The 25,129-nt window shown below is 42.3% G+C and overlaps 1 protein-coding gene across 1 annotated transcript in view; it reads left to right on the top strand.

Moving 5' to 3' along the window:
• Nucleotides 1-954: 954 nt before the first annotated feature.
• Nucleotides 955-25,129, top strand: part of LOC113163263 (solute carrier organic anion transporter family member 5A1) — a 30,757-nt gene continuing 6,582 nt past the window's right edge. The window contains exons 1-5 of the mRNA XM_026361723.1: nt 955-1,019; nt 1,915-3,327; nt 18,900-19,032; nt 19,111-19,328; nt 23,117-23,281. Of these exons, the coding sequence (XP_026217508.1) occupies nt 2,367-3,327; nt 18,900-19,032; nt 19,111-19,328; nt 23,117-23,281 (1,477 nt within the window). The 5' untranslated portion in view covers nt 955-1,019; nt 1,915-2,366. The remainder of the gene's footprint in view (nt 1,020-1,914; nt 3,328-18,899; nt 19,033-19,110; nt 19,329-23,116; nt 23,282-25,129) is intronic.

Raw genomic sequence — 25,129 nt, 5'->3', positions numbered from 1 at the left:
TATTCTTATCTTCAATATATATATATGTTTAGAATAAAATTTACATAACACATACTATGATTTACATTAGTTTACATGTTGTTGATGTGAATTTAATTAGATGGTTGAAAGGGTGCAGAAAGTGAGTGATTGTCATTGGGGGTTTAATCTGCTTTTTTCATCCATATTTCGTGTTAGTGTCGTGTGAAACAATAAACTGACTTCACTGTATTTGTGTTTTTCCTTTTTTTGGTTTCAGTTTATTGCATCAGAGCCCTCGGTGACCCCGACTGCTGGGTCAGCACGGGTTCCAGCTGACGTAGGGAACTAAACAAGAAACCATATGGGCAGAAAGGCATGATGGTACTTGAAGTCCCAGCGTCAGTGTCAGCGCGACGAGACGAATGAAAATATGAATGCAGTCGTTTTTCCAGCAGCTTTCAAACGTGTTTTATATCTGACAGACTCGTTGCTGCTCAACTCCATCTTTGTCATAATTAAACACGGATGTAAACACATGTTACATTCACAGAAGGAACTACAAGTCCCAAAGAAAACAATCACCCCCACGATGTGCTGCGTTCACATTACCTGCTCCCCTTCGGATTTGTCGTCTCTCCTCTAGCGCTGTGAATAAAGATTGGTCTACATGCGTGCGTCAAGTGAAAATAACCATATAAATAAGACAAATAAGTGTGTTTTAGTGAATGCGTCTGAATAACTATTTTGAGTTATGGTCAACTGGAGAATAACACTACCCATTCATTTAGTATTACGCGTATGAACCAATTTATGTTTTGTCTGCGTATTCCTCATCATTTTTAGTTCATCTGTTTCTCCTAACCTCATGAGAAGATGTGATGATAATTGGGAAAACGCTGCGTGTTTCTAATCTGCCTGGACTCCGGAGTCTGAGTTGGGACATTTCCAACAGGCTCTGAAGGCAGCAGCAGGGGCAGCAGCAGCCGCCGCATCCAGCAGCTCTCATTCAGTCAGTGGCTGCTCCGCAGACAACAACAGGCTTCCTCCGGCCGTCCTGTGTGAGTATGACACGCTCCTCCACCTCCAGCCTTTCCGACACCTTGTATCTAATAACATGTGTCGCCGTTTCAGTCCCGTCCTGGGCTGGTTTTAGAGACACCCTGCGTCGAGACGGGGTTTTGGTTTCTTTCTAAAGTCTGAGACGTTCACGAGCAGCGTGCTCCATTGTTCTCGGGGTATATTTGTGGTTTTGACACAGCAGAGCTGGAAGTCAGTCAGTCTGTCAGTCTGTCAGTCAGTCAGTCAGTCAGTCAGTCTGTCAGTCAGTCAGTCAGTCAGTCAGTCTGTCAGTCAGTCAGTCAGTCAGTCTGTCAGTCAGTCTGTCTGTCTGTCTGTCAGTCTGTCAGTCAGTCAGTCAGTCAGTCAGTCAGTCTGTCAGTCAGTCAGTCAGTCAGTCAGTCAGTCAGTCTGTCTGTCAGTCTGTCAGTCAGTCAGTCAGTCAGTCTGTCAGTCAGTCAGTCAGTCAGTCAGTCAGTCTGTCTGTCTGTCAGTCTGTCAGTCAGTCAGTCAGTCAGTCTGTCAGTCTGTCAGTCAGTCAGTCTGTCAGTCAGTCAGTCAGTCAGTCAGTCTGTCTGTCAGTCTGTCAGTCAGTCAGTCAGTCAGTCAGTCTGTCTGTCTGTCAGTCAGTCAGTCAGTCAGTCTGTCAGTCAGTCTGTCAGTCAGTCAGTCAGTCAGTCAGTCAGTCAGTCAGTCTGTCTGTGGCTGCAGGTTATTTGTGTTTTTGGACGAGCTGTTTTCTACTGTCTAGCATGAAGTGACCAGTTTAATCCAGTGTAGCCATAATGTCTGAGGAGGTCTAGATATAGTAGGATTATGAATGTACCACCTTTGAAAGAGGCAGCTAGTCTTGATATTTTACATGTTTTCACTTTGTGGTTTTTATTTTTCTTCTAGGATGCTGCGCAGCTATGGGACAAAGGAAACAACGAGGCAATGTTGCTGTCTAACAAAGAGCCATAAAATCAACATCAGCATGGGATCTCAAATTAGGACAGCTTCTTTTTCGTATTAGTTACATCTCATTTTAATTTAATAGACTATTTATTAAATCATTCCTTATAAAATATTGTAAACTAAGGAAAGAAGGCAGGTGATGCTCTGCTCTATTCAGTAAAGCCTCTGTTACAATTGTTCAGCCCTGATGTGACAGAGAAGCACTTCTGCAAATAGAAAAATGAAATAAAATATGCACATATCTAGAGGGGTTCAGTCCTACAGGCAGGGCACAGTCTTTGCTTCAGCGCCCAGCCGTTCAGCAGCCTCTCTGTGTCCTCATGTGGCACTAGTTACTGACTTACTTGTCAGCACAGTCAGGAGCTGATTGAAGCTGAGAGTCCACCTGCACCATGACTTCGTTGGACAACGATGAAACGGGGAGCGACCTCTCGGAGTCTTCAGAGATTCGTGAGCTCCAGGACCAGTACATGGAGCCAGAGAACAGCTTCAAGTCCAAAAGCTTACCCATCCTGAACGGACCCTGTCAGCCGGATCGTAAGGCCGCGGAGCCCAGGCTCTTCAACACCGCCCACACCTGTGTGGCTGTGGATGAGACCAGCAAGCTCCAGCCAAAAACCCCAGACTCGAGCCAAGCAGAATCCCCCTCTTTGAGGACAGACGTCTCCCCCTCTGTCTCCAGCATGGTGGGACTCAGCAGCTCTCTGCCCGTGGAGAGCCACAGGGCTGTTGGCTCCGGAGGCAAAAAACTTGGTTTCTCTCTCACCCGCCTTATTCACATCCCAGCCAGGAAATACGTACGGGTCATCCTGAGGGACTCTCGCTGCTTCCTGTTCTGCATGTGCTACCTGACCTTCATTCAGTCCCTGATGGTTTCGGGCTACCTGAGCAGTGTCATCACCACCATTGAGAAGCGCTACAGTCTGCGCAGCTCTGAATCTGGCCTGCTGGTCAGCTGCTTCGACATCGGCAGCTTGCTGGTAGTGGTCTTCATCTCCTACTTCGGTGGCAGAGGTCAGAGGCCACGCTGGCTGGCTGTGGGTGGTGTGGTCATTGCTGTAGGGGCAGCATTGTTTTCCCTGCCCCATTTCATCTCGCCACCCTACCAGATCCAAGAGATGAACTCATCAGCGGGCCATGAAGGCCTCTGTCGGAGTGTCAACAGCAGCGGACACGAACCGCTCGATGTTGCATCGTGTCCTCGTGACCAGGAAGGCAATGAGCACAACCTGTATGTGGCTCTGTTCGTGTGCGCCCAGATACTTGTGGGCATGGGGTCAACACCGATCTACACCCTGGGGCCCACCTACCTAGACGACAATGTGAAGAAGGAAAATGCGTCTCTGTACCTGGGTAAGCTGAGCTGAACGTACCAGTAGCAGAACAGGAGGTTCGATTAATGGCATATGTAAACGCTGTATTCAGTCTGATTTAATTTTGTTATGTTTCCAAAAAGTGAAGGAATTATGTTAGGACACAGCAATAAGACGGTTACACACACTCCAGACTTGTGTTTATTTTAGCAAAACAAACAACAAGCTGATTTTTATTTTGAGCTATTTCACTAATCCTGCTGTCCAGTACAAATCATGCAAGTGTGGTATGTGGCTGGAAGGATGCAGAGCGCTGGGGTCTCGCAGTTAGTGGTCTCTAACACAATTACTGTCAATTATTCAAGCTGCTTTCATTTTGATTGTAAAGGGAGTGGATGTTTGCATTGTGATACATTTAGAAGACAGATCTCAAGTGGTTCGCGCCAATGTTTACAAGGAAGGCATATTCATGTATGTAGACCCACAGAGTTCAACAATGCACCCCTAAGCCCTGCGTCCTTTTGATTTAATCTCCACAGCATGTAGCCTCTGCACTGTGCTGAGATAAATAAAGAGGCTGCAAAGTCAACCTTAGGCTAGAAACACATGGGAGAGGCCTATGTGTCTGCTGTATCTGCTTCTGCAGATTGTTTTCTATATTTCTGTACAGTAATAATCCTCCATAAAGCATTCTGACATGTCCTGAACATCTCAGCCATCATGTAATTTATCTGGTATGCAGGGGCTTTGCTGCCCTTAATTGTTTTTGCTCAGAGTGGTTGCCTGGTCATACATCCCACCTACTCCGCATAGCACGCTATGTCTGCATCATGATTGCAGAGAAAATGACTCGTCTATCAGCACTCTGTAGTTGAGTTAGTGGGTAACCCTCAAAATGGCATGGCGTCTCAGGTCAGGGACCTTAGCATCAGTATTTTTAATGTGATTGAATAATGTTCATCACAAGTTAAGAATCTAGATATTATATTCAAATTGATATTATAATAGTACAAAATTTAAATCTTTAAATTAAGCAGACTCCTCTGGTTTTAGTTGCTAGAACCACTGAATGCTCTCATTTTAGTTTAATGAAGGACTTGATTAATTGACCTGATTAATTGAGCCTAATGGGGATAATTAATTTTACAGTGAATCAATTAGTGGATAAATAATAGAGTGAACACATCAGTTGCGTGTGTATGTATCATTTTTGTCTGTGTGTGAGGAATGTGTCTGCGCTGTTGGATGGAAAAACAACACAGAGATGGTTGCACTGCATTAGCCAAAGTGCTGACACCAAGCTTTCGTCATAGTATTACACAGCCTATAGAGCATATTCACTGTTGAGTCCTATCATTGCTGCTCCACTGCCCACGATACCCAGTATTGATCAGATCCCTGCGTCACAGGGAGCCTGTGCAGCTATTGAGCCAGCCAGAAAACAAGCTGAAATGCCAACTCTGCCCTCACCTTGGCATTAACAGCAAAAGCATCACGGCTTGTAAACGCTTATTGAGTTGTCACAGTAAACTGAGAGAAGCCCCCTCTTACAGATATCCATCGAAAGCAGCGCTGGCTGCGGTGACCTTGGTGACTTTTTCCAAAGCAATCAGTGGGATAATCAGGTTTGTTCCAGCAAACGGAGACGCCATCTAACATGTCAGAGTCAACAGATTAGTGGAGAAAAGAATCCTTGATTTGTGTTTCAGATACTTACAATAACCATGGCAACTGAGCTCTTTTTTATCACTCAGGTGTTTTGAATACAGTTAAAATTTTTAATCTTCTGAGACATGTTGTCACATTTGGTGCATGATTTAGTTCAGGAGGTGCTTTCTTGCCATACATCATCTTACTTAGAAACTAGGAATAGTCATTTTTGGTAATTTTGTATGTACCTTAATGTTGTTTCCCCCCTGAAACCCATTAATGTAAAGCCCATTTCTATTTGCACTAGCTCAGACTGGTGGACTTGCTGGCCTTTGTAGGACAATGCGGTTTACACTGAGGGGTACTTCTGGTGTTCTTCTGTAGAGAGAAAGAGTGTGTGCAGTAATTTTCTTTTTGTCAGTGTTATGTGAGTATGTGTGCACACAGTATGGCATTGCCGTTTCCCAACTCTGGCCCCATATCGCTATGGTAATGTAACGGGCACAGCATTTGAGCTTAACCTCTTTTAGTCTACACTGTAAGTAAAAGGTGAAGTTGTAGTGCAGGACACTTGACTTTACAGATGTCTTTTCAGGATTTTTTGGTGTCACGTTTTGACATTTTGGCCACTGTGGCTGCAGATTTACAACACACCAGTGTGGTCTCTTCAGTAAATGCTTGTCTGCGCCCTTCCCTTAGAATCCTCTCCGTTTTGTGTGAATGGAGCTGGTTGCATTAGAGGAGCAGTTCATAACAGGTGTAAAAGGATAAACCAGCTCATTTGAACTAATTTGAAACCCCACCAGGTATTTGTGTCTGTTTTTCATAAATGTCTCATTAATCTCTACCAATCTGCCACAATCTTCATCTAACTTAGCAACAGTCACAGATCTAAAGAATTCAGATCCCACACATTGAGCTTTGGTCAGTGACCCCTCCTACCACCACCACCACCACCACCACCACCACTGATGGCCTCTGATTTACGAGCTAATAAAGCAGGGAAGATGTTATTGACGTGGGATGAATGTATAAGTCAGGTCTGATTAGTTAAATTGCTGTCAGTGTGTTCCCATTACCCCTGAACATATGGATAAACTCAGTTTGCAGTGGCTTTCCTCGGATCAGTTTGCTTATAACCATTTTTTTGTCTAGGCTTTGCAGCCTTTTCGCTTGCAAATATGCTGCCGCTTAGGTTTATTGATTCCTCCTGACTGACACGGTCCTGCTGCATCTACATTAACTAGTTTGCAATGCACATGACTCTGAAACTAACTGAGCTGGCACTCAGTTTAGGATGATATGAACCAACACCCTCAAGAATGGCATGAACACTGGTCTCATCTGCTCTACACACAAGAGGTGGGTTTTCTGCCCTCTCCTCTGACAAATTTAGAAAGAACAGTTGTTCTCGGTCTCTCTCAGAAAGTGTGTGTGTGTGTGTGTGTGTGTGTGTGTGTGTGTGTGTGTGTGTGTGTGTGTGTGTGTGTGTGTGTGTGTGTGTGTGTGTGTGTGTGTCCTGCAAACAAGGGAAAAATAGGAAAGAACACTTTGTTTACAGGAGGACCTCGCTGTGTTTTTTATTTTCCACCTGGGGATTATCAGTCAGGATCCTGGTGCGTCACTTTCTGTGCTCACTCAGTCAATTTCATTAAATTGTGTGTCCTGCTCTGTTCAGCCAAAGCAAATGCATGTTGTGCACACTCAGAAGCAAACACACAAGTCCCCAGAGATCCTTCTCATTTCTCTCTCTCTGTCTCTGCCCCTCCAGGCTGATAGGCAGATCGTGTTTCCGGGATTGGTTAGGGTCCACGTTTGGGCCCCAAAGAGGTTGGCACACATACAAAGAAAGCTGGTTGGGTTTTATCACTGTCTCCTTGGCTTATTCTCATGGAGGTTTTAAATATCGCTGCCCCTTTCCCTCCACACAGTCATGCTGGCCACATAGGTCCTTGACGTTACTCAGCAGCAGGCGACCCTTTTAGCTGGAGACGGCAGAGCTGCCAGCTCTGACTACTACTACAACTACTGCCACTACTACAGTTGATCCTGTGCCTGGTGACTCCATTTGTGAGTAGGAGTGATGGAATAACGTAGAGAACGTTCAAATAAGTGTGAGCGCCTGTTTCCCGAGGCTCGGGTCTTAAGCGCAATAACTGTGGTGTAGTCATTGTTCAACCTCACTGGCGGTGACTAGTGTGGGAAGATTCCTGGGGAAATGCCACACAAGGTTTTTGTGATAGCAGGAACACTCTGCAACCTTTTGTTTTCAGCTGTGCGGGAAATAATAGACATTTTGTCTTTGTTCTAGCTTGCTGTTTGTTCCATGTTGTTCCACCGAATCCTCCTTGATCCTTGGCTCTTGTTGACTTAGGTTTAAATTAAATAATGTCCCAAACATAGCTTTAAAGTGGTTTATTTGTGACTGTAAGGGAACACTGTGGGACATTATTTGACATGTATTCTAAGACATTTACACGATTGACATCAGCTAGCAGAACAAAATATGATTCAACTTTTCTAGTTGCATAGTCTGTGGTTTGCCATGTTATGTAGTAACTGCAAAAGGCTCAGGACCCATACCCATCGTATTTTTCTCTATTTGTTTAGATGAATCAATTTAATATGACTAAAATCTTCTTGAGCTGTTAGATCATATCCTTCTCTGAAAGTGTTTTACCTTTGACAATAATAAAAAAAAAAAAAACAAGCTGCTCAGTTAAGCTTTTCCTTTTCATTTTTGCATTTAGTGAAGAAGTTGCTGTAAATAAGTACCAGTTGTTTATATGTTTCCAGGGATGCACTATATCTTGATGGAGAAGAAGTCTGGATCTCTCATTGAGAGTACTATCTGACCTGTTTGAACTCTCACTGGGTCGAGTAGTTGCAGTTACTGAACAGAGACACAGTCTGTACGTCCATGTCAAGCTGAATTACATTCCTTTTTCTCCCTCATGGGCAACTTATCTGCTCTGCTCAGTCCACCCTCCATGTTGATTCAGCCTTTAGGGCTGTTGTTAGACGTGTGGTTTTGCTTTAGACACAAATAACCTTCCTCCATACTGGTGTCATTTTGCCCTCTGAGTGGTGGTCTGGCTATTGTTCTCCTTGACCCCTGTGCTGCAAAGATGGAGATGTGGTATGGAGGGAGAGCTGCTGGAGGGGGTGGAGGAAAGTGTTAATTGTATTTACATAACTGTAAGATCCCACAGAGCATAGAAATGTTGTGGTATTTGGGAAAAGAAAAATACTATTCTCAAATACGGGGATAATGTCAACAAATGCGTACGTCCATAGGAACATACAAATTCAGTAGATTCACTCATGCGACCAACATTGCTGTGAGAATTAGAGCATTTCTTTTATTATTTGTCTCATTATTATTTGACAGTTGTACACACCGAGTGTCCTTTTTGAAAAGGACTTTGTTTTATTTTTAAATAAATCAGATGTTTGTCCCCTTCTGACTTAAACTGTTCTCCCACTTTGCCGGCTGCATCTAGTAGACCCATCTGTGCCAAACCACCTGGAGGGACAGGAGCTCACTCTAAGGGAGATGGATGGCACTAAATATTTTCTGACCTCACCCTATGGGATCACTGTTGCACACAAAAACAAAAACAGGCATGCAAACTCACAGAGACGAATGCACTGAGACCAAAAATGAAGGCTGACAGGCATAAAGACCGGGGCGAGTTTTGCTCTGCACATTCATGTGTCTGTCACAGCAGCTCTGCCAGGCTCTGTTTTGCCACTAAATGTAGTGTTAAGCTGGCTGTGCATTATATAACCTAAGCTAAGAGGCTAACATGTAACTGTGATACAGCTCATTGGAGAGACAGTGTTTTGACAGAAGTCATCCACTGATGTTAGCTGACTGAGTTTGCTCACTGTGGGAACTTTAGGAGACAAACACTGTCTAATAATTTATTAAAAGACGGTAGGATTCTTGTTAATACCCTGATATAGGTACTTACTTACTTACTTATAATAAGTATTGCTATTTTGTCAGGATTTTATTCCTTCAGTTGAGCCTTTTTTCAATTTTGGGAGAGAGTGTTATTGTTACTGGGTAAAGGATGTGAATGAGGACAGGGCAGCTCTTGAGATGTGGCATGGTGCTTCCACATGTGGTGTGTATATACGTTATTTATGTGTGCATGTGAGTGTCTGTGCACCTGCAGCATGGGGTGGATGAGGTTTGTTGGGAGTGAGTAAGCGTTTGCAGGAGGCAGGATTTCATGCAGCAGAACCCGTACCCTTGGTTTTCCTGCAAGCATGCAGTGGCATTTAAACATCTGTGACTGTGGGTAGAGACAGCAGAGACTTCTGGCCAATCAATGTCAAGACGGGCTTCACATACTCCTGACACAGTGTGTAGGAGGCACATCTGCTGCAAAGCAGTGTGCTGTCCTTTTCTTACCTGCAATAATGCTGTGAATGAAAGCAGGACTGTGCTGTCTTGTCACTCCATCTGCTGTGTGTTCTGCTGTTGTAATTATATTCACATCAACAGTATTCAGTGTATTCCAGATTCATTGTTAAGATCACATGAGCTCAGTTATTCCTAAATTCATTTAGGCCTTTATCCTCCAAGATATGAATAAATTATCTACAGTGTGGTTTTCTGCATTAATTTGTCCTAAAATGTGATCTGATCTTCATCTAAGAAGAACGTATTAACAAATATGATGTGCCTAAAATAATAACACAAAAAATTCTGCTCTTTCATGTTTATTGAGAACAAATATAAAAACCTCATAGTGCTAGTGAGAAAAGTATGTGAACTCTTGGAATTAATAACTGGTTGACCCCCCACCCCACAGTGACCTTTTTATACCAGATGTAGTGTGTTCTTTCCAAATAGTTCAATCTCAGTTTCATTAGTCCACAAAATATTTTGCCAAAACTGCTGTGGAGTGTCAATGTGCTCTTTAGCAAACTTCAGGTGTGCAGCAATGTTCTTTTTAGTAGTAGCACTTCCTTCGTGTCATAGACACCCTGCTTGTTCAATGTTTTACCTACTGTAGACTCATGGACACAGATGTTAGCCAGTTCTAATGATGCCTTCAAATCTTTAGCTGTCTCTCTGGGTTGTTTCTTTACCTCATTAATGAGTGTTTGTTGTACTCTTAGGGTCATTTTGACTGGCCGCCCACTTCTTGGTAGAGTAGCCACAGTCCCAAAGTGTCTCCATTTGTAGTTTGTTTGTCTAAATGTAGAATAATGATTTTTTTGTGAAGTCTTTGACCTCACTGTGTAACCCTTTATGTAAATCACCAATTCTTGATTATAGATCCCTGGAAAGCTCCTTTTGAGCTCCTTTCTTCTTGAGCGGAGTTAACTCAAAAAGTTTGACTGTTTTTTGTCAAAGTAGCTTTAGTCCACACCTCCAAACTAATTTATAAAAAAAACATGAAATTCCAAAAGTTCACATACTTTTTCTCACCACTGTAAATAATTTCATTGTTGCCATAAAAATGGAGCTGAAAAAAAAACCCAGTACTTTTCAAAGTACACATGTAGACAAAGAAAAATGGAAAATGGTTAGGCACATGCCTTGATGTTCTGGATAATCTCCTATGTTATTCTGGTTTCTTCACAACAACTCATAATCTAATGTGGACTATTAGGAATACTAGATGGTGTAAGCCTAGTAGATTTTTTTCTTCTTGTTTATTTTACTCTTGGGGAGTAGCTGGTGCCGGAATTGGACAGAAGAGGAAATGCTGATGAATCATCAAATTCTTGGCACTGGTTGAAGATGAGGGGAGCTACCGCTTTAGCACTAAGAACCAGATTGCTGTGCCATGTCCGCCAGTGAGGGAGGCTGAAAAGCTGCAAACTAAAACCTGTGCCCTGTACTTACTGCTCTGATGGATTCACACACACAGACCCCAACCATAATGTGGTTATACCCCCAGGCCAGATGCTTCATTCATGGCCACTCACCAGCTGAAAGATTATCTGCCACCCCCTCAAATGCTGAAACATTATCTATGCATAGACAAACGCAGACTGGTACAAGACTGAGGCTATGTTAGGGATTACTCCATTCATTTGTGTTTTTAGGTTAAAAGAAATGAAAAAATTTAACATAAAGGCCTTTCAGAAAGTTACTAATGCAAGTAATTGCATTTATGTCAACTTATGGAGAAAAATGCGCAGTTGTCTCATACTGATTACAGAGTTGTCACAGTGAAAAGCTTTTAGAAATCTTAACTGTATCCTTAGTCTCACAAATCTGAAGATTAAGCCTAAGCTAGAATAGAAATTTGTTAACTTAACATCTCAGGCAGAAAGCGGGGGAAACAAACAAACTCAACAATGGACTTTTTGTCCCTTCCCCTTGTGCTGCCTGTGCTTCACGTTCAATGCATGTCAGGGCACAGTTGCAGTCTGAAGTTTGCATGTGCTCATCATGGATATAAATATCCATCAAGGGTATGAAGGTAAATTGAGCATTAAATGATTTCAAAGCTGTTGAATGTTTTCCTTAAAAAATTAGAAAACCCAAAAAAAGATTTCATGTCATGTCATTTTTGGTTGAATATCTCTTAGCAAGCAGCAACCACTTCATGGTGTGCCTGTGCCTTGGTGGTTCCTGACCATCCAACAATGCCAGGATTCATCGGGCTCAAAATGTAAAAGAGTGGTTCAGGTCCCATTGAATCTTTGGGATGTGCTAAAGACTTTGTGCCGTGGTCCGACTCTCCCATCATCAATATAAGATCTTGGTAAAAAGTAATGGACGGCAATAAATGTAGCTGTTGTGAATGTTGTGACATTGAAGAAGCTTTTCGAAACGATGAGGGTGAATGCATTCATTTTTTTTAGATGGGCAGTGTATATATATATATATAGATTTTGATGCATAATTTTGATTTACTTAGAAAATGAAACCCTGACCTGGATTTTTAAAGTAAAGCCAGTTAAAGAAAACTGTGTTGTTCTGATTGGCTTGTCACAAGGAAGAAAGAGAGAAGTAGATTTCCAACAAGGCTGTTCTGTAATAAGGCTATGAAACACTGACATAGACAATGACGACTTTTCTCCTCCTGTCTTATGAAGTTGACTGACAACAACAATATTGTAGAGCATTTACAACAATACCCTTCAGGGTGTGGTTGTAAATAGAATTTAATCTGACAATAAAGTGAATCATAGCAACAATCAATAGTTCAGTGTTTATTAAATAGCTTGAGCGACTGCTCATAGTGATGTTCGTCACAAGCTTTGCATTGGTGTACATTACAAGCCTTAGTTAAGAATACTGATGCATTAGTCAGTGACAGGTGCAATTTGGTCTGTCAGATGTTCAAGTTGGGGAGGAGGTGGAAAAAATCCAACTTGTATTCTAATGCCCTTCTCTGCAACACAGGAATGCAAAGTATATGCAGATTTGTAATCTTTTGTCACAAACAGATGGTTGGTCCCATCTCACAGTGATGGATTTAGAGGCCCACTCACACATTTTAATAGAGCACAGCAGAGTGAGCAGCTGAGTACTGGCCTGACACGCATCACTGACTGGGTTCTCCTTCCACTGTTATGTTCCCAGTTGATTTTGCAGCTCTGCAATTTAGATTTCTATGCGTTCAGCTGCACCCTCCCAGCTTTTGAGCCCATTAAGTGTAGTTCGGTAGGCAGCAGCAGATTTGTGGTCTTTTGCTGTCTGTGCAAGTCAGGAAGCCTTAGACCAGCACTAGAATCAGCAGAAAATGGTCATTTGGTGTCACAGTTAGGATCTGTGACCCCACTGACTCACACAGAAGCTGTGCTATGACTTAGATCCCTCAGGAAAGCCCTACATGCTAGAAACGGTAACTGATGAAGGTCAGTGCTACAACAACTTGTTCTTTGTGGAATACATTGTGCCCTTCATCCCTATGTTTATGTCAATGAACATACATGGTTGACAGAAACATTGCCTCACTGGCTGACTGCTGTACCGTAGCCTGTTCTGCAGCTGCGAAGCAGCTAAAAATAAACCTCACCCCCCATTCTCTTTTCACTCATTTTCTAAATATTTGATTTTGCAAAGCCAGCTTGGGAAACTCCTGTGTAGGAACTCCTGTGTAGCAGCTTTTATGAAAAATGTATCACACTTTACTGTTTGGGTTTTTCCCACTCTTTCACCGAGATCATTGTTTTGCAGTGACGATGGAGACCAGTTGTAAATTGGATTTTGTCCAGTGTCTCTCTCATCTCAACCCCGTCAATAATGCACCACATCACCACATGACCAGTCTTTGGAAAAAGAGAAAAGGTCACTGGGTCATAGTTTGCAGAAGAATAAGTAGGAGAGAGAAGTGTGGGTGGCCCTTGTGGCCGGTCACGTCACATGACCAGTCATATTGTATTGGTAATGCTTGGACTCACAGGAGCCTGATGGGCGGCCTGAATGCTGATTTGTAAGTGTGAAAGGCTTTAATGTTGATCATTTAGTTCTTATAAGTCAGTGCACTTGGTACAGCCAGTACCAGTCTGTACTGCACAATTAAAGTTCTTAATTGCTCTTAAACCATTCAAATATTCACCACATCCTGCATCTTTTTGTATTTAGTTCTGCTCTACAAGGCATGATATGAACTTCATAACTATCTTAAATTTTACCAACCACTGTTCTGCCTGTAGGATGCCAGCACAATGTAGAACTTAAGTAGACTGCTAGTGCAGTCCATGAACACTTAGAAAATGCTATGTTTATTGAAAGGTAGGTGGGTCTTGAGGATTAATAAAAACTCACTTTATAATATAATTCCCAAAATTGAATCATTGTAATTATTTTCGTGCCTTTTAAAAGCATTAAACATTGAGCAATAAAAGCATGAACCACACTGCAAAACTAAATCTGAGATGAAATCCGTTGCTTAATACATGGCAGAAGTGAGGTGGTTTATATCAATTTATTCTCTGACTTTACAGAAACTGTAATGGGAAATTTTTCCTATCACACATCATTCTCTCTCTCTCTCTCTCTTGAACAGCCAGAGCTATTCTCACTCTATAGGAAGCACCTGTTTATTCACTTGATGTTGAAAGCAGGAATGTAGACAATCACGCAAAGACAACTCCCCTCTCAAGGCTATGAATGATAATTTGCACTTGCTTTACACTGCAAATAGATTTAGAGAAAGCTTGGCTTTTGATTTGCTTTTTTACTGTGTGCATCATCTAACTAATCCATATTCATGCAGTTTTTATAACTGCCCTTACTCTGTGTTTGTGTGTCTGTGTTTGTGTGTGTGTGTATGAGAGAGAGAGAGAGAGAGACACCACAGTCCTCATGCATGTCCTCTGGATAAATCTGTAAGGTTAGGACTTGTAAGAAGACACTGCTTTATCAGCAGGTTGCTATGACGATGCCATTATTCCCTTATTTTATTATTTTTTCTCCTCTTTCATTTCTGTTTTGTTTGTTTGTTTTTCTCATACAGCTGGAGTAGAAATCAATTACTATCGAAGTCAATTTAGATGCTTAATACTCCATACATCAACATGACATGGCTCTTGAGTAAGCCTGTGAAGACAATGTGATTGCATCAGCTGGAGATCTTGCAGCTTCAGCCGTGAATACAAATCCAAGGTTTAGTGCGTGCCAGCCATCCATTCCCAGACATGTTTGGAGACTGACTGAGCTGCGTAGGCTAATAGCAAGGTGAAGTGCTACATAATTAATTCAAACTAAGTTTCCAGCCACAGAAGAGAGAAGGATTATGGAACTAGTCTAATTCCTCTGCAGCCACTGCACATCAACATATACATGCTCAAATTTGGTTTAGCTTGTATGATGTTGCAGATGTGATAAAAGGAGAGTCTGTCACTGATGTTTCTTCTATTGTGTGATTTGTGGCTCAGCCTTTTAACCCTGCAGTGTTCTGACAAAGCATTGACAGTCCTGTCCTTTATTTTGTCCATGTAATTAAATCAAATCATTAATCGCTGGTAATTAGTGTGGCCGCTGGGGAGCTGCTTCATTAGGTGTAATGTGCTTTCTCATCAGGTTTGGTTGCTCTGCGTTCTCCTCCCTCACTCTCTGCTGCTCTGGCTGCTGCTCACCAGTGAGAATACAAGGTCAGCGGAGGGTGGGGGGGTGGGGGCAGTGTAGACGCCATTTTATTGTTATTCCTGAAATTCCATTCACAGCCAACGCAACTAAACAGATAGATGCTGCACATCCCAGAATTCCTTAAACCTAATATCATCTTCTCAAGTTGGAGGTTCAAATAACTGAGATGTCAATGTGTAAAATCTAAACTAACCAGCAAGAAATTAAAAATCAAAAGTTATTAGGAGACCTAACTGTTACGCTAAAGCACTAGACAACCTACAGAAAGATACACTAGCTCCACAGTGAAGTTAACTTCACAGATTTGCCTCAGCATTTACCTTTTTGTAGTCATGCTCTTAATTCACAGCATCTGTTCTTTGCTGCCATTCCCCTCTTTCTGTTCAACCCTCATTCATTCCTGCAAACTCTGAATGAGTCAATTGAGCTCATGAATACGAGGAGTCAGGTGGAGCAGAGCTCTTATGTGAGTGTGGAGGAGGCGGAGTGGAGACAACAGAGCAGCGCTGGTACCTGAAGGTTGGATATGAAAGAGGGATGTTGCTGAGCAAGCTTTATCACTCTGTTACACAGAGAGGATCAGTGGCTACAGACTGCAGCCCCACTCCTCTCCTGTTTCCTTTTGTTTATCACTCCTCACTCTCACTCACCATCTCAGATCTTATTCTGCTTCTTCCAACCTCATCGGTTCCTCTCTCTCTCTGTTTTAGAAGTTTTTATTTTCTTTTGTATCCCACTTTATTGCCTTTTTCATTTTGAATTATGGTTGACTCCTGTCTTCTGCCAGATTCTGCTGCGTCCATCCATCACTGGCGGTGAAACACTAAATTGGGGTCAATGATGCACTATAAAACTTCCTAATCTTATCCCTCCTTCACTCTTACCCTTGTATGTCCCCTGTCACATGTCCATGTTCATATATTATGTGTTCATGTGTGAACTCCAGATGCCGAGAGGGATCTGACCTTGGCTGACGTTGTAATATATGGATTTAGATTTTTGATGAGTATTCTTATGGATACCTGCTTTCTTCTGTGGGTCAATAAACACTTTCTCAGACCTCATTAATATCTTTCTGCTGATATGGGCTTCTGCTGTTAATGTGTTTACGTGCACGCTTTGTGACTTTATCCTGGATTTTTATCTTTTCATGCATGTCCAATGCATAGAGCAAGGTAAGCTTAAAAGTGCCGCACCAGATTGAAAGTCAGATTGAATGGCCACTGAGCTTGTTTAGATGCTGACTTGGTATAATATAAGACTGAATATCCAATGACATCAGTGGAGAGCTTCTAATCCATTACCTCCACATGTGTAGAAAGTCATATAATACCTATAATGTATTGTCCTTCACATGCGGCTGGTGAAGGTCTATTGTGTAATTGAGTGAAGTGAGCCTGTAGTTCTTCATTGGCATGCACCACCTGAACTCCATGTGCAACTGTGTGTGAGTGAGCGCTGCTGCGGTGCCAGCATATTCCTCAGTCGGCTTGTCCTGCCCTGGCTGCCCTTCAGCCAGGCCACGGGTCTCCAATCTCTTCATCGCAACCCACTGATCCTAAACTATCCCGGCACTGTGCCAAGCAGGCAGGGTAGGGCAATGAGTCAGGCCCGGTTTATGACCCCCTTCGTCCTCCAATCAGGCAGAACACTGTTAACATGATGGATGGAGTGGCAAGACAGGTGCTTACACAATTACCCAAGGGGTATAAAATATAGCTGCCTGGCTGCCTGCAAAAGGAGAGGATGGAGCTTGGAGGGCAACCAAAGGACCAAACTTGGTGCTCAAATGTTGCCTGACTGAATGGCTGGATGCACCGGGTGTATCTGGCCCAAGGCAGAGAGTGTTTAAACGAGTGTGTTTTATATAGCGAGCACAGGAAGGGTCAACAGTCTGATAATAAGGATTCATTGAGAGGCTTTTCTGTGTGGCACTCCACTGCTGAATATTTGTCTTCAGTGTTTGTTCCAATAAGTTCAGGTGTAAAATCCTATTAGGTTTATTTAAAGCAAAAGCTGACTCACTCATTTATCTGTTACGCACCAGGTCAAACTATAGGATACTTTTTTGATATGTTCAGATTTACATTTGCAAAAATAATATTTATAACAGTTATGTGTAGCAACTATTGTGACTCACCTTCACCTTTAAACTCAGTTTTCAAGGTCTAGTCACTGTTCGTGCAGAAAGTCATACAACAGCCAGGAATTCACTGCTGTTGTCCTGCATTTGTGTTTGTGTGTAAACTGGTGTGTTTCTGCTTCAGACTGATAGGAGGATCAGATCAAGGGCCTATTTGTTCTTAGAGCAATATTTTCATCTCTTCCAAATAGTTTTATTGAAGAAATGTGACAATTTAAGTCTAGGTAAGGATTTACATTCTGGGACATTGTTGGAACATCTCCGTAGGGATGAACACACATATTTGCACTTTATTGGCCACATTCAAAAAGGAAAAGAGTCCGAAACAAGTGTTGGGATGTGATATGAGGTCAGTACAAGATTCATGCCACTTGGGATGTGGGAATACTATATGCAAATATTGGCAGAGCAAGTGAAGTTAAATTGTTTTTTTATTTTAAACAAACTTTGCTAACGGAGTAGAGGTGTGGGCGTGTGTGTGTGTTTGTATGGCTAGGACATCTTTACAAAGTGAGGACATTTTAGCCAGTCTTCACAATGGGAATAGGGTGAGGCAGTTGTGATGGTTAGTGTAAGGCAGTACATGTGATACATTAAAAATTAAAACAGTATATTAACATGGCCTACGTGACAGTAGGGGGCTAGGGGATGCATTATGTTTATGAGTGTCCTCACACTAACTGCCATACAAAAGTGTGTGGGTAAGTGTCTGGGTGCATGCACATGAATTTGCTATATAATCTGGCTGGGCAGAAGTGTCTGTTCTCAGTGGACAGATTAGATATTTGAGTTTTGTCTGGACACACAGAACATCTGCTGTCTCTGCTGCTAAACACAGACTCGTGCACACTGAAGGAGTTTACTGGTGGCATTCAAGGAAGACGAAAGACTGTAGTTATCTTGCCAGTGAAAATGTAAATTATAACTACAAAGTCTACCTGTGGATGAGAAATATTTTAATGCATACATATGCACACACACACACACACACACACACACACACACACACACACACACACACACACACACACACACACACAACCACCATAAAGAGCTAATACCTCTGCTCTGTCACACACACACACACACACACACACACACACACACACACACACACACACACACACATCCTGATGGCTGTTTCAGGTGTAATTATAAAGTTTGAGAGTTTGCCCCCCTGGCTACAGCTGGTAAATGGCTTTGACTTACATCTCTGCTGGATGTCCACAGGAGCTTTTTCCACTTGTCCAGCTAAGGTTATCTAACTTTAATGAGTCTTTTTCCTACCTGTGCCAAAGTAACAGAGTGCAATTGGCTCACCTTGGTGACTGTCTGAGAGTCCCTAAGGCTTAATGTTTCGCCTCTGCTCGCTCTGCGGTTCGCTGGTGCCCTCAGGTCAATGTCTGCAGCTTTCAGGTTGGTTGTTAGAAAAGCTTTGAAAGCTGTGAGAAATGACCTCAGGGACGGTGGGGCGTTCATGCTGATCTCAGTGCAGGTGCTCTGAATGTGCGGGACGATGCATCAGGGGTAATAGACAGCTTTCACAGGTTGGATTTTTAATCATGTTACAGTGGTGGACCAAGAGAGTGGACCTACTTTAAAGAGACTTTAAAAAGTGCTGTGTTCCTGTTTTAATAATGAGCAATAACTTCTGTTTTGTGATTGTATTTACAAATGCATAATAGATATAACACAATAGTTTTTGATGTTAGGAAAGTTTCTAATTGTTTCTCTCTGTCTTTTTCAGCCATCATGTATGTGATGGGAGCCCTGGGACCTGCAGCTGGCTACCTGTTAGGTGGTGTCCTCATTGGCTTCTATGTCGATCCCAAAAGCAGAGTCAACATCGAACAGAGTGACCCCCGCTTTGTTGGCAACTGGTAAACATGCAGTGTAAATCTATATGGCTTCCTGCCTGTGTCCATATGCACCCTGTCTCATGTGTTTCTTCCTTTCAGGTGGAGTGGCTTTCTCTTGTGTTCTATAGCCATGCTTCTGGTCATCTTTCCAATGTTTGCCTTCCCCAAAAAGCTGCCTCCACGCCACAAAAAGAGGAAGAAGAAAAAGATTGGCCCCCCGGATGACGTGTCAAGTGATGATGATGTGATGAAGGAAAAGTCCAGTAGCAAAGGCCAGAATGTCTCCTCCTCCATGGGCTTTGGGAAGGACATCAAAGGTGAGGAAGCGATAATATGAGCCCTGTTTTTCACAAGTACTGTTACAAGTACTTTATGTTAAGAAACTGCTGAGCTATTGATGTACAAATGGCCCATAATCCAATCAATATCTGGGATTAGTCATCTTATCAAATAGTGGAAACTCCATTGAGACAACCTTTAAAGATGCTATTGATTGATGATGGAGGAGGTGGTCACCCAATGAAGCAGATAATGTACTGTAAACATAGGCACTTTTAGTGGACTTCTGTACCTCCGCATCAATCGTAGAGCATTTTTTTTGTTTTCTTTGAACCATATAGACCAGGAATCTCCTTGTTTTCCCTGGCAGAACCCCTCTTTGTAGGTTGAATCCAGCTCCAGTGTTTCTCAGTGCCCTCTTATCTCATTTTCCCTGTCAGGCAGTTCTCTTTCTCACCCGCTCCTAAATGAGCTCTCGTGGGAATTCAGTCACGTTTCCACACACAGGAGTAGACAGGCTGATCAGCAGAGCAAGACAGTGGTGTACACATTTTTTCTCACACTCTCCATTATATGCAAAATCACTATCATGAATTATAACATGTATTAAAGTTGATGCACACTAATAATTCAGTGTTTGTGTGCACAACACAACACAGACACAACACAACACAGAGCAGCTAAAACTGGGGTTTGTCTCTGAGATAACACATGCTGTAACTCTGAATGCATTATAGCTTCCTCACGTCACTGCTAGCTCTCTTGCTGTTTTACTTGTCCCAGCAAGATGTTTTGGGTGTGTTGTGCAAACTATAGTCAGGTTTGCAGACGCAGGGACTTCACTGTTTTGATCTGTAATGTATTTTAGTGCTGTGCGTGCCCTTCTATTGAGCTGTGTGTGTGTGTTCAGCGCTTTCTGGGAAAGATATGCTGAAGTAAAGTGACTGTCTCCACCAAACATTTTTTGCCCTTTAGATCACAAGCAAAACACTGTGTATTTTCAGAAATGCTTGTCAGAGGGTCACATTTTTAATGTGGAATGTTCTCGACCATGGCTGACTGCTGTTTGCCAGCTTTCTTTGTAAGCTTTGCTTTTCATTTAATTTAACAAGAGATGTGCCATAATAGCGAGCTTTGAAATGCAGATGGTTGAAACTAGTTTATCTGAGTCATCTAATAGGTAGAAAAAATAGCAAGTGTGCAACTAATGCAAGTCAGTGGTCTGTCTGATTGAGAGAGCAGCTGCTGTAGACGTCGACAGACCCTCTCCATCTGTCCCCCCTTCAGACAAGATTACAGTCCAGCTCCTCAGGAATGAAATAATTAGCCCCACTATTCTATTTCTACCTGTTGATCTGGGCGAGCACTGACAGATGCTAACATTTCTCCACCTACTACAAGATTAGTTGAATCAGTGCTGAGCTGACTATCCCCAAATCAAAGCACCATGCCACACAGTTAGTCTGGCCAGCTTCATAAAACCTCCCAGATCAAAGACGGCTATAATCCAGTTCACACAGTAATTGCCTTTTCTTCTTTCTTTGCTTTGTGGTATGTAAGACAGAAAGGGCCCCCATGATGGTGTTAAAGCTCTGAGTCATTTCTCTCAGTCAAAGGCTTAAAACGTCTGACAAATCTTGACATACCAATTGTGTGCTCAAAATTGACTAAATATATTGATGTTATACTGAATTTTGTTCTCAGAAGTGTCCTTCCAAACAAACTTTTAGAGAGAGGGAGATGAAATTATTGTAGATATAGAACAAAGATTAGAGTAAGATTTTCATGATAAAATAATAAAACTAGTTTTTATTATTAGATCTAAAACACTTCCACACATAGTTGAGGTCAAGGGTAGACGCACAGTCTTTTTGACTGGAGCCTGCTCCCAAACCTTTGTTTGAATAAAGAAGGTTTACTCTTTATTATTTGAACAGAGGGACCTTTAGTGACCTAGTTTACCTCATTAAAAAACAAACAAAGTAAAGATTTCTCTTTGACCTTGTGGCAAAATTGTCCTGCAAACTGAAAGTGTAGATATTTTTAACTGTAGCCATTATTTAAATTATTCTTGATTGGGGTCAGTGATGTAAGTGAGGCATGAGAACAGACCAGACGTCACATTGTTCCAGCTCAAAGCCAATTTGGAGATGTAGTTCATGCAGCATGTCTACTGGGTGTTTCACACCATGTCGCCCAGTAACCACGTTTGTGAACTACATGAGCTTCCTCCTCCTCATGTAGAAAAGCACCAGCTTCAATCCGAGCTCCCTGTGGATTGCAGAGATCCCCATTCTGTCACACAGCTCCTGAAATCCTGTACCTCAGCCTTGTTGAGATGTTATGCAGTAGTGACCCTGAAAACACTATTTTTTGCAACCTTACACACCTGGCAAGCAATTTCAAGGCAAACTTTTCCCTAGACACATAAAACACCAAGAAGACAGTGATTTCATCAGAATGATCCGACAGCAGCTAAAGCAACCACACAGATAAGCTTTGGATCGTTTTTATCTGCTGACATGTTTGTACAATAAACAGGATGTTGAGATAGGACTCGGTGCATAGAGGATTAATTTAAAGTTGACAAAATGCACATTAACTGTTAATCACCAACAAACCAGCAGTAGTGCTGATTAGCTTGGCAGTCCTGCAGCTTTTATATAACCTGGGTAAACCAGTCTTTCTCAAAGTCCAAGATTACATTTTATGGGATTAATCTTTGTGTATGTGCCCCAGTGCATGATAAGATGTTGATGCTTCTCTGATGCAAAATGCATTTTTGACATATTTGGCATACATCGATGGCACAAATGTCTTCAGATTTGCCCATGGACTCATGGTCAGAATGCAAAACATGTTTTCTTTATCAGACCATTCAAGTATTGTGATTTTCTAACAATGTGTTGTGACATGAAAACAGCCATAAAGGGCTGTTAGCAGATATCTTATGGACAGCAGAATGATGTCATGCCAGGCGTTCACCTGGAAGTCACACATTTCATGCTGGTGCTATGACCAGAAGCATCCACCCTGCTGATGTTGCTGTGAATAAGAAACTCCTCTTTGTGGATATTCTGGATTGCACGTCCTCTACCGACAGAAAAAATAACATCTGAGATTTATCTTGGGGGATGTTGGTCATACAGCCAGTGCAGAAGAGAAAGTTAAAGCAGTTGAATTCTGCATAGCAACAGTAATGTACATACACACAGACCATGCTACTGTTGAGTGACAAGTGGACTGGGTAAGCTGCTGCACGGAGACCAAATTGCACGAACACTGTCTGAAGCAGACAGAAAGGGCTCATGTGCCATTGTTATGGTGAACCAACTGTGACGGTATCCAGGCTAGATTTCCAGTGCTCTCTGAAAGCTTGACAGAATTTCAGGCACACACCTAGAGGCACAGACAGGTAATTAAAAGGCAGCATTGATGTTTAGGAGGATTAATTAGTGAGTGTGCTGCACAGACATCACAGATCATGTGTTTGCGTGTTGTTCCTCGGTTCTGCAGTCTTGCATAAAACAAGGATACTTATCCAGATGTAATGAGATGTGGTTGAGTGCATGTTAAAATGTGAGTCTGTATTTATGTGTGTGTTGACATTACACTATTATAACCTCTAATTATTATTACATAAGGTTTATTTTGGTTACAGGTCGAGCCTTTTTAAAAAAAAAAAATCTTTTCTTAATTATAGCTTGCCAGGGCTGTTTTTTTTCCTGATCTACTGTAGCTCATTCTGTGTAGGAGTGGGAGGGAGAACTAAATTAATAGCACCACAGTAACACAGTGCTCCATCTTGTTTCATGTCCCTCCACAGACCTCCCCAAAGCAGCACTGAAGATCCTCAGCAACATGACCTTCTTGTTCGTCAGCCTGTCCTACACTGCAGAGTGCGCCATCGTCACGGCCTTCATCACCTTCATCCCCAAATTTATTGAATCCCAGTTTGGGATCCCTGCCTCCAACGCCAGCATATACACTGGTAAGTGTCTTTTTGTTCATTTATTTTTTTAATTTCTTTTAATACCATGGTGCTGTAGCTAAAGATTTTAATTCATGGAAGTCAGGTGTGAACTGTGATGTTAAATTATAAACTAGTTGTTGTCCATATACCCATGAGGGTGGAGGTTGATTGGCGGTTGAAAAATCTTCTTGTTGTATTAGTATTAAAATAAAATAGTGACATTTGTTCTGTTGCTTTTTAAAGTTTTTTCAAAATGCCTTAATCCTGAAAAGGACAAGAACAACTCTGTACTAGATCAAGCTCACATCTGTCCTCTCCTGTCTGTGAGTGCACAGTGTGCTTTGATTCAGTGAGCTGCTGTAAGTCTCTGCTGACCACAGGAGACATGTTCAGCCTACCACATGTGTAAGGGGGCAAAGAACCAGTCTAATCCCTCGATCATGTTGAGCCAGTGGTGCTAAATCACAACTAATCTGGTGTCAGGATTAGTACAGAAATCAGTCACTGATTACCGGTCATTGCTTTGAAAGGCAAATCAATTTCCCTCTGGGATGAATGAAGTTTTTTGAATCTTGAACTTGTGTGGCTATGTCCAAGTAAATACACACACACGCTCCCGCATGCACAATACCATTGCCTCATCTCATCTGCCTGTTGCCAGGAGACAGGGGTAAAGGCAAACGGGTGGTGTGGTCGTCATGGCTTCCCAAACGATGCCAAGGTGCTGGGATGTGATTGTGATTGTAGAGGAGGAGGAGAGGCCACTCCTGTTGATGGGAGCAGATGGACCGACCAACTGTGACATTTCCCTGATGACTGCCACCATTTTCTTCTCTGTTTTTTTATGCCCATGATCCACATAAATTGTGTTTTGATATCCTCTAGTGATGGCAGTAGAGCTGCTGGTTGATTGTGTACGCATTTGTCCATACTAACCTTTGAAGAAGACACAACACATTCACACACAAATTGAAGAAAAAAAAATCAACATAACTTTCTTCTCAGTTCAGTTTAGGGCTGTCAGGGGCTTTTGCTCCAGTCTTGCATGGTCTGGTATGATAAGTAGCTGTTACAGTAGTTTAGGATTTTAGCTAAATGCTAAATAGTAGTTAGGAATTTACATTGCTCCATTACTGCCACTTATAGGCTGTGGCTGTGCACAAAGTGCAATTTTTCAGCACAGAAGGGTAATATTATGCTACAGCTGTGCCATGCCTAGTTCTTACTGAGCATGCACAGACACATTTTCTCTGTCTCTGTCTTTCTCTGGTTCTGTGTGTTAGTACCCACACATACAAAGGGGAATACGCTGTGTTGCACGTCTTTGCAGTTGGACCACTTCTCTGCTCGTCCTATGTCTTTGTCCACCCTCCACCCATGCTGACTGATGCCAGCTTGTTTGTGACCCAGCTTCCCAGGCATGGACTCCTGTGTGATGACACCTACCACACAGTCCGGTCTGCCAGCAGCCGGCTTTGCCTTTTTTATGCTTTCAATTAGACTAGCTCTAGTGGATGGAGAGCACGTGCTCTGTGCTGCTACAGCTTGAAATGACTCACTGTTAGCCCACAGCTTGGTCACATTGGTACAGCAAAGCCTATACATGTCCCTTTTTTCTTTAAAGTTATTTATTATTGGTTTAATATATTGGTTAACGTTTAAGCAACTGTAACCAACAAGAATGTAGAGTCTAATCTTTTATTTAAAAGCGCAACACATTCACGTTCATGTCGGTGTGTGTGTGTGTGTGTGTGTGTGTGTGTGTGTGTGTGTGTGTGTGTGTGTGTGTGTGTGACTGAAATCCTGTAGATCAGCTCACTGCACTCAGTCCTGATTTACAGTAATAAATTCAGTGTTAACAGCTGC

The sequence above is a fragment of the Anabas testudineus genome, chromosome 2 (genome assembly GCF_900324465.2).
Source record: "Anabas testudineus chromosome 2, fAnaTes1.2, whole genome shotgun sequence".
Taxonomy (NCBI): Eukaryota; Metazoa; Chordata; class Actinopteri; order Anabantiformes; family Anabantidae; genus Anabas; species Anabas testudineus.
Note: the sequence above shows the minus strand (reverse complement) of the source record. Positions and strands in the feature narration are given on the sequence as shown.